The following is a 14,700-nucleotide window of genomic DNA, read 5'->3' on the forward strand; positions in this document are numbered from 1 at the left end:
AAAACGCACACATTTATTTTATATGTTCTTGACAAAAATATCCCTACAAAAGGCTAACGAGAAATAGAGAAAGAAAAGAGAGCAGAGAAAATAATCAGATGAAAAAGCAGTTGCGGTAGTCTCAGGATAGATTTTAAAACTTGTTTAAATTTTGATTTGTTTTTAATTCTGAAAATGGACCGGAGTTCTCAAAATCCTTATGAATTGTGTGTGACTTTTGTAGGAGCTGCGAAGTGAAATCGAATTTATCCAGCTAGAAATTAAAAAGAAAGATGCCAGAATTGCAATGTTACTCTCCGAGAAGGAACTTTTCTGTAGAAACCTTCATGTGGCGCAAGGTGACAGCTATTCAATCACATAGTTTTTTAAGTATTTTGAATATATGGTATAAACTGTTACACCTGGCAATACACTGTGATAAGTATGATACAAGTAAGACTAACCAGTTACTGAATGAATACTGATGAGAAGGGCCTTTTCTTAGTTTATCTACTGGGTAAGACCTTGCATTCACTTTGAATTTTTCTGGAATAATTTCAGGATCTTCACTACCAGTATTCAATCCAGAGTTCAATTCCATACATTGCTCACTTTATGCTATGAAGCCTTCCAGAAATCACTTGTAAATTTGCCTTTACTTAGTTGAACTTGAGCTACTTTGTTCTGCTTTTGCAATTTTTTTAATAAAAATTCTGGGTTTTCATTGTTGATGGAGGAGATAATATTCCAGCCATCATGTTTTGTAATGATGGGTGATCTTGGTTGGGGAAACACCTTTCTCATTATGACCACTTTGTTTTAAGATTTAAAATGTGGGGTTATAGCAAGTACATAGTATTATGTAACACTTACAGCACACAAACAGGCTCTTCAGCCCAATCAACTGCCAATTTTTATGTTACATACTAGTCCCCATCTTTCCAAATCCACCCCCATCAACATATTCTTCATAGAAACAGAAAAAATAAAAGCAGGAGGAGGCCATTTGATCCTTTGAGCCTAGTCTGCCATTCATTATGATCATGGCCGATAATCCAATTCAATAGTCTTCTTGCCTCTCCACCCCGCCCCCCCACATATCCTTTGATCCCTTTCACCCCAAGAGCTATATACACCTCCTTCTTGAAATCATATAATGCTTTGATCTCAACTACTTTCTATGGTAATGAATTCCATAGGCTTACCACTCTGGGTAAAGAATTTTTGCACATCAGTCCTAAATGGTCTACCCCATACCCTCAGTGCGACCCCTGGTCACTGAGGGTCTACATCATCAGGAACATTTTTCCTGCGATCTGTTTAAGTTCTGGAATCGTAGAATTCCTACAGTGCAGAAGGGGGCCATTCTGCCTATTAAGTCTGCATCAACTCTGACAGAGTTTCTTACCCAGCCTGATGACAGAATTTCTCCCTCGCCCTACTCCTATATCCCCACATTTACAATGGCTAATCCATCTAACTTACACGGCTTTGAACTGTGGAACGGAACCAGACCACCCGGAGGAAGCCCATGCAGGTACAGGGAGAACATACAGACTCCACACATACAGTTACCCAAGGCTGGAATTGAACTGGCACTGTGAGACAGCAATACTAACCACTGTGCAACCATGCTGCTCACTAGTATTCTAGTATAATTCTAGTTTTTTTTGGCCTCTTCTCCTTTATACTGCAGAAACCAGAATTATTCAAAGTACTCTCTGGTGTGGTCCAACCAAAGTTCTTTACAAGTTTAACAAAACTTTCCTACTTTATAATTCTATCCCTCTAAAACTTAACCCCAATGTTTCATTAGCTTTTTTTAATGATCTGTGTATTTGTACCCCCCCCCCCCAGATTGCTTTGTTCGTGTACCCCATTTAGACAATTATTTTCAAGATGGTGTAGCATTGTTTTTCAGATTAATATATGCTGAACATTTTGAAAAGATTCAGGAGGTTAAAAATTAGACATTAAATGAATGGTGCTGCACTAATAAGCCTCAACTGTTTGAAAACCTGGTTTCTGGCCTGCAATTTTGGATTGAATATGATGATTATCCATATTTAAACATGCCTACAGGCACCAAAATGTGTTTTGCACTGAAGCATAACAAGCAATTTTCATGGAACAGAATATGTTGCATGCATTCCCATTTCTACAATTGTTGTTTCAAGATGGCTCAGGAATTGAGGAAGGGACCATAGGATCTCAGAGGCTCTGGATGCCCTGGTGGAGAAAGTCCCGAAGAAAAGGGATATACAGTACCAATGTGACTCTAAAATATTTGTAGAATCAAGAGAAATCAGAGTATACTGATTTCTCTTGATCCTATAAATTGCACCAAATTTTTTTGTTCCTCTTCCCTGCAGCAGCTGATGTGTTCTCGCGAGTCTCATCTCCCCTTTTCTCCTTTAGATCAAGTTCTACTCCTAGAAATACCCATGACTAAGCACTCCCAATCTCCTGAAGCCTTTACAAAGTAAAGTAGATCAGCACCCTTTAAATGAATCCCTCAAAGAATTTCTAGGCAAAACTTCATGACAATGGGAGGTCCACCTCAACTTAATGTTTTAAACTTAAAATGAGAGATTAAGATTAGTGTTTTTTTTCTCCCAAAATAGTACTCTCCAACTTTATTAACAGTTAACATTACCCCTCAAACCGTAAGTTTTCTTGGCCTTTCAATCCATAGAAAAGGGACAGTATAAGCTATCTCTTTCTGCAGTATAAAGGAACAATAGGAAATCAGTCCCTTGAGCCTGCTCTGCCAGTCAGCTAAATCATGGCTGATCTTCCTCCTCAACACCATTTTCCCACACTATCCTCATATCCCTTGACATCTTTAATACCTAGAAAATGTGTTTGCATTATTGAGTTTTGAATTGAAGAAAACTGAAAATATACTTCTATTATTTCTAAACTGAATTGGAAAAAGGTGCCAAAACAATTATTATATCCAATATCTTCTGCTCCCCATGCTACAGAAGCTTTATTAATCTGGTCATTGGCACTGAAGGACATAAAAACTAAAGATTATAATTCCAACAGATGCTCATTCCAGCGAAAGGAAATTACTACTAGAGGAACTGCTTCAAATGAAGAAATCGAAGGAAATTGCCAACCGGAATATGGCTTATAAGGAGTCTGAACTAGTGAAGATCAAACAAGAGCTGGAAAAGACTACTGCTGCAGTTGCAGAGGGAGGGCATCAAGTCTCATTGCTAGAATTGCAGGCATGTTTGATTGGAATTATGGTGTATTTATTTTGGTCATGATGTAGCTTTTTAAATGCATTATAGATTGAAGATGTAATTATTGTCAAAAAAGGGCGCTGTTATAAAACCAAAACCATTTTTTTAGATTCATTCATGGGATGTGGGCATCACTAGCTAGACCATTTTTGTCCATCCCTAATGTCCCTTGAACTAAATGGCTTGCCAGGCCATATCAGAGGACAGTTAAGAGTCACATGTAGGTTAGACTGGGTAAGGATGACAGATATCCTTCGCTGAAGAACATTAGTGAACCAGATGGGTTTTTACGACAGTGGACATTTAATTTCAGATATTTATTTAATTCAAATTTCATCATCTGCCCTGGTGGGATTTGAACCTGGATCCCAAGAGTTTTAAATTGGGTCTCAGGATTACTAGTCCAGTGACAATACCGCTGTGCAACCACCAACTGATGGAACATTGGAAAATCAATTAAATTGTAACAAAATGCTAATAAACATCAGAAACTATTTGCAATAAATATACAAATAAAATCAATAAATTAACTTAAATTATTAGAGACAAGACAGTTATAATTAATATATACACATTCTTCAAATTATTTTTAAATTCAGGCTGACCTTGGTGAGAATATTGCATGTGAAGTTTAAAGTTACAATAAACGTGTAGTGCTAATGGGATTTTTTTTAGCTACTTAAGTATTCTCGTCTGTTGCCATCCTTCCGATATGCACTTAGGAAAACCTACATTAGCATCTTATTTCAGATCATTAGCCATTAAAGTGTTTTATAGTTGTGTAACAGAATCATTTTGAATCTGCACATTTATCATGTGACAAGTTAAGACACTTCTTTGTTAAAAGCAAATATGTTTAATTTGTTTGTGGGAATTATTACAAAACTATTGGCTGAATGCAGGATGGTCCTTGGTATGCAACAGAAGGAAAATGAAACATAATGGCCGGAATTTTGGGTTTTGTTCACCCTGCAAACCACTGCCAGCATTCAGCCAAATCCCTGTTCACAGCAGTGGGGCTGGAGAATTCCAGCTGTGAGCAAGGTCAGAGAATTCCAGCCAATATCTCCATTTCTATACATTATTGAAGAGATTGACAGGATATTTATCATTTTTTTTCCATCTACAGATGTACCAGAAGGATATTGTAGGAAACCTGAATACATAAACATGCTAGTTAAATGTGAGATTTAAAGGCTGGTCTCAGTTTGGAGTCTAGGGCTATAGTTTTGTAATTGTTAAAGTAATCATTTAAAAAAATTGACTTAAGCCTCTTATTGAAATCTAAGCAAATGAAATTTGTCTCTAAGATTTGTTCTATTCCAGAGAGGTGACATGTATCTCTATCAGTAATTCACATTGAACTAAAAACAGGTACATCTATCTATAGACAGAAGTAGTAAAAGATAGGAATTTTTAATTTTTCACTGCCCGGTTCTAATCATACACTATTGGGATACGCTGATGTCTGGTTATTGTGAAGCAATTTTGTGACAACTACTTTGTGGGGAGGCAATAGTCTAGTGATATTATCGCCAGATTATTAATCCAGAAACTCAACTAATGTTTAGGGGACTCAGGTTTGAATGCTGTCACAGCAGATGATGGAATTTGAATTTGATTTAAAAATCTGGAATTAAGATTATACTCATGAAACCATTATCGGAAAAACCTATCTGGTCACTAATGCCCTTGAGGGAATGAAATCTTACCTGGCCTGGCCTACATGTGACTCCAGATCCACAGTAGTGTGGTTGACTCTCAACTGCCCTCCAAGGGCAACTAGGGACGGGCAATAAATGCTAGGTAGCCTGCAAAGCCCATGTCCCACGAACGAATTTAAAAAAGTGACTTCAGGCTTTTAATATTTTAATTTTGATAACATTTTGAGATGCTTCAATTTGAAAAGAGATTTAGATAAATTATTTATAGAATGTAGTTTCTTAACCCAAGGAATAGCTTTGCAGCAGTAAAGGCATTAATGACAGAATAACGATTACAGGTTGCTTTTGTATGCACAAACTGCATGCCCAAACGGGACGATAGTGTTCAAAAGGGGAATTAAAATCTTTGCAACTGATATGTTCAGTTAGATGCATAAAATTGCAAAGACTACAATTTGTGTGTCAAATGTAAGTTTCTTTCCCATCAGTGGAGAGGGAGGGAATGTGATTGGTGGTAAAGTGCAAGCCAGTAATTATCAGATTAACAAAGAAATATAGCAGAATCTAATTGATGAAATGTTTTCTAATGTATAGGTAATAAAATGTTGGAAATGTACAGAAGTTCTCAGTTATGATACATCATACCATTCTCATACTGATGTTGTTTGATCTGCTGGTCATTTCAGAATTTTTGGTACTTATTCCAGAAGTATGGACATCTTGTGGTACAGTGGGTAGCATCCCTGCCTCTGAACCAGAAGCTCCAGATTTGAGCCCCACCCCGGTACTTGATGGCCAAAGAAGTTCAAAATGCGGTCAAGCAATTTGATTATCAACCTGCAGTTCCTTTACTGCCATTAGGAGCAGCAGAAGCAGGAGAGATTCCTGGTCAGCTACATGATGGGAAGAAAGTTGGAGCTTCTACCATGATTGTCCAAACCTCTGGATGACAAGATGCATGTAAAAGCGCATGTTATCACACCAACTTGTACTCCCTAAGTGATCTGATTTTAAAAAAAAAGCCATGGTTTCAGAGGTAGGCTTGGATTTGGTGGAGTCTACAAGAGCAGTCTAGGTGGTAAATGAGACTGCATAGTTATAGGGGAGGCCATGCACCCCATTTCTCGAAGCAGGAAAATGGACTCTTCATTTAATTCGCGAGAGCAATGGATTGAATGAGGTAACCTGGCCAAGGCTTATTAGCCTTATTATTGAGCTAGTTAAAAGCCATTATCCCTGAGCCCACTGGGATACACAGGGATTCTTCTGAACTCTCAAGTCTTCCGTGCCTCCGGAAGGTTCACCCAGCAAACCCCTGTCGGGTTTGACAGTAAATACCTTCCAAAGGCACTTAGGCCTGAAATTGGGAACAGAGGTGCCTACTGACATCCAATCCCCCTACCCTCCCTCTTTGGTGACCCCTCCCCAACCCTGCACATGTCTGTCTTTAAGGATCTAGCCATGATCACTGGCGAAGACTTCAGAACATTACTGCAACAGTCACTGCTCCTGATGGCGATACCAATACTATACAGCTACCGTCCTCTCATTGGCCAGCATGTCTTGGGGATGGGATTTCCATCCTACTGGGGACATAAATCTGTATGATCGATGAAGTGCCTGTTTGCACTTAGTGTCAGGCAACCTTGTAAGGTGACACAGATTTCCTACTGATTCTTCCACCAGTTTGTTGAAACCACATTACCTACCTTATGTTCCACTCTACATTCCTTTTTACAAAAGGTATAATTTTCTATACCCTAAATTAATTTTTTGGTACATTAACAATTTATATTTTTAGAATGTTACATTGTTTATGCATTTTAGACAACACAATTATTTCAGTGGATGAAATTTCCGAGTGATGTGTCTTGGGCGAGAAGGCGTCCTTCACACATCATGTAGAGCCTAAATAACTCGCAAAGCTTAGCTGCAGTATGATTGGGGTGCCATCTTTAAAGGGCATCTTGATTCAAACAGCAGTGACTCCCCCCGCCTCCCCCTCTCAGCCCACCGTGGAGGTTTCAGGGACTCCAGTCCCACGTCTCCCCATCAGAGCTGACATTCATCTCAGAACCCCCACCCCCATACACTCTTTGGGCCCTCTTTCCCCCCCCACCCCGGTGATCATCGGCTTCTTCTTCCCCCACAGTCAGAGGTGACACGCACCCATCGCTGCCCAACTACCATTGCAGGCATCCCCTTCTTCACCATTCACTCCAGCCACCACTGCATCATATAAATGAATCCCCCCCCTCTTCCCCCCCTCACCTATGAGGCTTCCACTGGGGTCTGCCCCTTGGTACAGGTTGGTACTATCAAGGTGGTATGGACCTTAGGACCTGGCAGTACCACCATGTGGGGGCATTGCCAGGCCACTGGCCATGTGCCTTTTCCCCAGGGTCTATATTCACCTTTGTGCCCAAGGGAGATCACCATGACAGGTTCACATCTGGTTTAACCTGTTGTAAACTGTGTCCACATGTTATCATGTTGGCACGGTTTGAAGATGTGGGATGGAGGGAGGGGGTGTGTTCATATTTAAAAAATTGAAATGTATGTAAATCAGGTTCATGCCCATTGTGAGCATATACACGAGGGCCACTATTATCCTATTCAATTATTTGCCATGATTAGTTATTTACTTGATTAAAATAATGGGGACAAGCTCTCATTTCACAAATATTGTGAAAATTGTCGCACCAGCTTTTGGTGGCCTGGATTGACTGAGGCCTCGGATGGTGTATGCCATCAATAAATAACATCTTTAAAACAACAAAACACCTCAGGTGCTTCACAGGAGCATTATAAAACAAGATTTGCCACCCAAGGGCTTGTGATTTTAGGACAGATGACCAAAAGCTTAGTGAAAAGGATAGGTTTAAAGTATCCTTTTGAAGGAGGAGGGAATGGCAGAGATGTCAAACAGTTTAAGGAAGGAATTCTAGAGCTTTGAACCTTGGCAGAAGACATGGCCACCAAAGTTGAATTAAAATTGGTGATGTTCAAGAAGTCATAATTAGATGATCACTGATACCTTACAGGAGGTTACAGAGGTAGAAAGAAGAAAGAGATTTGAAAAGAAGGATAAGAATTTTAAAACTGAGGTATTGCTTGACCAGCAGGTCATTGAGTGCAGGAGTGATGGATGGGTACACAGGATCTGGTGTGAGTTAGGCCATGAGTAGCGAAGTTTTGGATGACTTCAAGTTTAAAAATGATCACTGGAAAGATAGTAGATTCGACACTTTTGCTGAAAAGTGATTTTGCTGTTTTATTAGTTGCATATACATTTTTTAAAATTTTATTTTAAGCTTAATCAGCATGTTGAGAAGCATCAGGCTACAGAGACTAAGCTTGAAGAAAAGAAATCAGAATTAATCAAGACCCAGGCTGCCCTTCACCAACTTGAGGAGAATTACTATACCAGTACCGCATCCATACAAGATCACATTGCTAAAGAACTGCGGTGAGGAGATTATAGATTTTCTTAATAGTGTGATGAGCTTTTAAATTGAACTCAATCCACTTTAAACATTTAGAGAAAGCAGAAATGATTGATGGGAATAAAAGTTTTTAACCTCTAGTATCCTGTACATATATAATTTTATACACTAAATAACTATTCCCTAAATAGACTACAGTGCTGATGATTGAGTATTTTTATTCTAAAAATTGAATTATCAGACGATCAATAGTCTATCTTTATTACCGAACTTGTAATTGGTCCAAGGATTACTGGCAAGATTTGTTTTTAGTCAATTTACACATCCCATGCTATGGCAGTGAAAGAAATCTGGTTACAGTAATAAAGCTGCTGATATTTCCATGTCAGGAACAGATTTATTGGACAAGTTTTTGCTAGAACAGGGCATCTTGCAGCATGTTCCATGAGTTGATTTTTTTTTTCTCCTAGCCCATCAGCTTAAATGTTTTGCACCATAAATTATTAGAAATGCAAGTTCCAACAGGACAACAAAGTTAATTAGACTAAAAATATAAATGTTGGAAATACTCAGCAGGTCAGGCAGCATCTGTAGATAGTAAAGCTGAGTTACTGCTACAGTTGACGACCTTTCATCACATTCTAATGAAAGGTCAATAATCTAAATATTGGCTCTTGTCTGTGCCAATTCTCTACGTGATGGGCTAATGGTCTCCTTTTGTGCAGTAATCGTTATAATGAATCGATGTGTATACAAGGAACAGTTTAAAATGTTTATAGAAATAACAAGCAAATATGGAATATAACAGAATATGCTGGATTTGTGACCTCTCGTCAGACTTGAAACATGAATTCTTTTTCTGTAGTTGCTCTCAGACTTGCGGAGTACTGAGAACTTGCATTTCCAACAATTTCTTTTCTGTCTTTAGATTTCCAGCAGCTATAGATTTTCCTTTTGTACAGTAAATGTTGATCCCACTTCTCTTTTTCCCACATTAATTTTCTACCTGTTATATTTTTATTCTTGGCTTCCTTCCATCTAAATTAACCTTTTTTTAAATGTTTAAACTTTAACATTTTTTGTCAGAGATATTGACAACATGCAGTAGGCTATTGTGGCTGCTCTGATTCCTTGCTAGAGCAATGTAAAACTAATCCCACTCTTCTGCCAGCTCTACTGCTTAAAATGTCATTTACTATTTCCTCAAAAGGTTCCTTTAGTGCAAAATAATTAATACACTAAGAATTCTATGCAAAAATACATTTCTTTTAAATTTTTGCTCTCCTTTTGTCGCAATCTTAAATTGATGTCCCCTATCGCTGACTTTCCAACCAGAGGAAATAGTCCTTATTCTAGTTGAATACTTCATAATTAAAGCAAAATTTCTAAGGTCCCCAACTTCCCTCGTAGGTGGTCACAATATTTTAAGTCTCTCCTAATATCGATAGGCATCATTGCTGGTATCATTTTGGTAAATTTGTGTTGCATACATTCCTTGGCTTTAAAGTCTGTTCTATAATGGGACATCTAAAACTATGCTCTACAGCCTAATTCTAGGCTATTATCCTGCATAAATTTATCATTATCTCTTTGCTCATGTTCTTATGCCTCTATTTAGAAAACTCGAAATGTCATTAGTCTTTTTATGTCAGAATGCCTTCAAAGTGTAAGTGCAGGTCGACTATGTCTGTGTCTTTCTACACTCTTTTACAGTCCTTTTCATTGTTGTGATAGGACAGTGAAAGACTGTCCAGTGTTTGACTGGGCAGTATGGTGGCACAGTGGTTAGTATTGCTGCCTTACAGGGCAGGGACCCAGGTTTAATTCCTGCCATGGGTGTCTGTCCATGTGGGTTTCCTCCAAAGATGTGTGGGTTAGGTTGTTTGGCCATGCCCCTTGGTGTCAGGAGGACTAGCAGGATAAATACATGGGTTACAGGGATAGGAACTAGGTGGGATTGTTGTTGGTGCAGGTATGATGAGCCGAATGGCTTCCTTCTGCACTGAAAGGATTCTATGAAGACACAGAGGAGTGGGTGGGATGAGGTTTAATGTACAAAAATCAGTTTGATGCCAGTGTGAATTTTCCATGGGATCTTGTGCTGGTGGATGCCAAGGCAGATTGGGAAATCTGTTGGAGGCTAGTGTGAAACTTATTTGCATCCCAGTAATGGGATGCTGATGAAGGCCTGATCACCCATGCCCAATTGTCAATGTTACCTGCAGGATAACATGCACTATGTTTGGAACAAAGTGGCGTTAAGAAGTCAGGCTCCTCTGGAGCTGTTTTTGGAGTGCAGGATGGAGACTAGTGGCAACGCTGGAACACCTCCGAGTGGAGGGGAACATCTGCAGGTGGACCTTCAGTGTGCTGGAGGGGGTCCAACTTCCAGCCTCAGAATGTTCCTGGAAATCCATTTTCATTTTCAGGGGGTCCAACTTTTTTAGTAGTGGGCCAGTGATATTGGGAGCCTAATCAAGATGGCACACAGAACAGCAGACTATTGCTCTGAGCGGAAAATGCACAAAACCCTCAGGTATATAATTAATCAAGTCAAGGCTGGAGGATTTTCTCTTTGACCTTTGCAGCGGGAAATACTCCACGTTCCCACCCCACCACAGAATTTAGCCCCAGGATGGGAGAATTTTGCCATCCCTTATCTAATTCCTTTAATAAACCTCATTAAGGTCTGGTTGGCTCTAGCAAAACTGAAACATAGTTGTCAAATTATACAATTCACAATCTCTGCCCAAACCCTATCTTCAACTTTCTGTCCTTTTAAACTATATTGCACACACAGCTTGTAAATGTGTCACCTCTGTTCTTCCCAGGTGCAGTTTTTTTGTATCAGGTCACAATGTGTCGACATCTTAAATTCAGTCCTGTTGATACTGTTTGAAGGTCAAGGATCACTAGGTCACATGGAGCAATATTTTTTATCATCCAAAACTGATCTCTTTGCAATTGATGCTAACTTTTATGAGTCCCTTTCACACATTCTTAAAAACAACTGCAGATTCCAGAGACATTTTAAATAAATTACAAGTTTTAGTTAAGATTTTACTTCCATGTCAAAGGGCTTCAAGTGATTAACATACCTATTAAAATTACATTTTCCAGTGATGAAATCAGCAGTCTGCAGCAAAAGCTGAGGGATAGTGTGTTGTTGGCAGAGGAAGATAAATTTCTCAGGAACAAAGTGGCAGAGGACTGTGGTCGCTTGACAAAGGAAAGTGCCCACTTGCACTCTCATGTGCTAGAGCTAACTAAAGAGCTTGAAAAGGTAGGTACATTTAAAGAATATTAACTGACTGTACTTTGAATGTTGTCATTTTGGTAATTACGGCATGTAACTCAATTAATCAAGTGTCATATGTGGCGATAGGTCATCCTGACCTGTAACATTGGCTCCATTCACTCTCCACTTATGCCATCAGATCTGCTGAGATATTCCAGCATTTTATATTTCTGAGTCATACTTGTTAATTTTGTGTTAGTATTTGTTAATATATTTTATACATACATTAAAGGCTAGCACTTTAAATGACCATTGGAAAGAAATGTCTGACACAGAAGGGGAGAAAGTTGGTGGGTGAGGGGGCGGGGTGTGGTTGGCGCTTGGCAAATCTGTGCTATGCTATGCATCACAATAAAAAACAACGGTACATTGAGCAGTATGTTGAAGGTCATTGCTACAGACCACACTGTTCTGCTAAATTTAAGAACTGTGTATAATTAAATATATCTGAAAAAACTCCCATTCAAACTTGCTTTAAAAATTCTATTCCCATCTGTATTTTAATATGCTGGGTTTGCATGTTGAAATTTGCAGTACCGTCAGGTAGGAAAGGTTGTGATTCTGTTCTTTCTTTCCTATGTTTGGGGACAAACCTTTCTGACCCATCAGTTCCACCACATTCAAACAGGCAAATGCAGCAACATGAAAATATAACCAGAAGTCAAAAAATAGCATCAAACAGTGCTGTGGGAAGAGAAGTATTGGAACTTTGTCGATTGAATAGGGCACAATATTAATTTTAGATGTCTTTCATCTAGTGGGCAGAATTTTTTATTCATAGTATCTGTTTATTATATATTTAAGTGGCTGCATGATTGCTCTAAGAACTGATCCATGATTTGATGGTGATGCCTTTTTGGGCATTTCACAAGCTGCAGTTTTATTTCCTGTTCTGTGCAGAGAACACTTCTTTCAATAAACCTCTTGTGTGTTACCTTAAACCTGGTGTGCAAATCACAGGGGCGATTTTTCCCATCCTGCTGCGCCAAAAAAGCGGTGGGGGGGGTGCGGTTGCATTGCAGGGTCAGGCTGGCAATTGAGAGGCTGGCAGATGGAGGCCACTGCGCATGTGCTGATCTGAGCTCTGACAGATCAGCATGTACACAGTCGCCTGCTCAGCACTCTGCTGCTGGCCTCTTCAGCAGGAATAGGCCATGCCTTTTGATGTGGATCACACTAGTGCACTCTGTAGTGCAACGTGAGAGATTTCTTTTAAACTCCTGCTGAAATACCAGTGCGATTTGCTCCAGTTTTTTATGTGAATTCAACACTTAAAATTTTTTGGAAGAATTGCACCCCCCCACCCCCAGCATGTCCTCTCTGGTGCTGCCTGAGCAGTGAACACCCTGGAAGGTGATGGCTGCCTGAGTGCTCATCTCCAAAACCCTTCTTGGAGGTGAAGACTCCAGGTTCATGCTTCTGTGAACCTGTTGTAAATGGCGCAGGCATGACATTACGACAGCGCCCATGGGGGCTGGAAAATCGTAAATTGCACACTTGCCAGCAAGAATCGTGTTTTCCGAGTCTCTCCGGATTTTGCGCACATGCCACTGAACCCCACAGGTTCAAAATTGACTCCAACAACTTTATATCGTAAAAGAGTGCACTGATTGGTTGGCAAGTGGAATCTGGTCGAGACATTGTCATCGAGAATGCACCAGTTAATAGTGAGTCACAATTAATTTGAAAATTTAAACCAGGCAAGTCAAGGCATTGCCTTGAGGAATGAACCAGTGAACGGCTATCACTTGTTTAGCTGAAACAGACGCAGTTTGTTATTTCTGATAGCCTGTTTCAGAGTCAGTGGACGTTACACTTGCTCCACTACCTTCAAAGTATTATATCAGCGATCCAGATTTTTAGGTCTAGTTTCTATGTTACATTAGAGGCCTGTTTTAACAGTTGAGTCATGAGAATTTTTGCGGAAATGCTTACTATCTGTGTGTGTGTAATAAATTTTGTTTCTGACTTGCGCTCAAAATTAAATGGGAATAAAACATAACTTTCTGTAAAGATAGTTGATGAACTAGTTAGAAAATGCAGCACATCCAGCTCTAAATAAACATGCATAAGCTCAGTATGTTAATTTTTGCTACCTTTCACTCAAATAAATACTGTGTATGCAATTTCATTGGAAAACCAACATTTTTCCTGTTGTAGTTGAGTGCTCTTCTGACTAAAATTATAGTGCTGCGACGGCCAGAATTGATCAGTTAGTTTTTATATTTGCAAGTAGAGATCCCAATATTAGACAAGGTTTTTTTGATGTTCTGATAAACTTAAGTATTAATTGTCTGAGGCCTGCAGACAGATAAATTATCTTTAGAAATTAAGGCTCAGAATTGCTGTTGTTCTGAGATAAAAATCTATTACAGGTTCAAGCACTTCGGGATGAGAAGAATTCTAAACATTCAACCGATGTCATACAGCTAACTTCTCTAAAGGAGCAAGAGAGACAGCTTGAACTGGAATTGGCCCATTTAAAAAGAATGATGGAAGAAGAGGAGAAAAAGGTTCTCAATGCCATGAAGCAGGTAATATATAACTAACGTATAGAGTTCTTGAGTGATTCCTTCATAATCAATCTGAATGTAATTAATAATGGGACAATTTAAAAACTGATATCGCAACTAATTCACAGTTTATTAAAAATAAACAATTTTAGTGATTTTTAAATAATGGACTTTATTTTCTGTGTACTCTGGGTAAGGCATGCAAGGTTTGGAAGACAATTTTTCATTTGGTTAGGCCTATAAATTAGAATGATATGTTAATTACCACTTCTAATATATTTATGAAGGATGACAAACAAGAGTGTTTGACTAATCTCAATCTGAATCTTGGTGTATATGATTTCGCGGTCAATTTTCATCTCCAGTTATACTGTATATTTCTGAAATTGAAATTGAGGTCCAACGTGCTGAACTACTTCAGCATATTTTACTATATGATGGTTTATGTTGATTGGAGATGAAAGTTTAATTTGGGATCTTTGTTCGACCAAATGTATGAAGTTTTAAAACTTTCATTTTTATAAGCAGTGAATAAACAAAAGAATC

At 38.9% G+C, this 14,700-nt stretch overlaps 1 protein-coding gene across 2 annotated transcripts in view; it reads left to right on the forward strand.

The window, feature by feature from the left end:
- Nucleotides 1-14,700, forward strand: part of LOC145346591 (uncharacterized) — a 49,880-nt gene that overhangs the window by 13,152 nt on the left and 22,028 nt on the right. For both annotated transcript variants that reach the window (XM_080194045.1, XM_080194046.1), the window contains 5 exons: nucleotides 224-338; nucleotides 3,031-3,215; nucleotides 8,212-8,366; nucleotides 11,464-11,626; nucleotides 14,017-14,175. In XM_080194045.1, coding sequence (XP_080050171.1) covers nucleotides 224-338; nucleotides 3,031-3,215; nucleotides 8,212-8,366; nucleotides 11,464-11,626; nucleotides 14,017-14,175 — 777 coding nt within the window. The remainder of the gene's footprint in view (nucleotides 1-223; nucleotides 339-3,030; nucleotides 3,216-8,211; nucleotides 8,367-11,463; nucleotides 11,627-14,016; nucleotides 14,176-14,700) is intronic.

Source organism: Carcharhinus amblyrhynchos, chromosome 8, assembly GCF_965287045.1.
Source record: "Carcharhinus amblyrhynchos chromosome 8, sCarAmb.v2.hapA, whole genome shotgun sequence".
Lineage (NCBI taxonomy): Eukaryota > Metazoa > Chordata > Chondrichthyes > Carcharhiniformes > Carcharhinidae > Carcharhinus > Carcharhinus amblyrhynchos.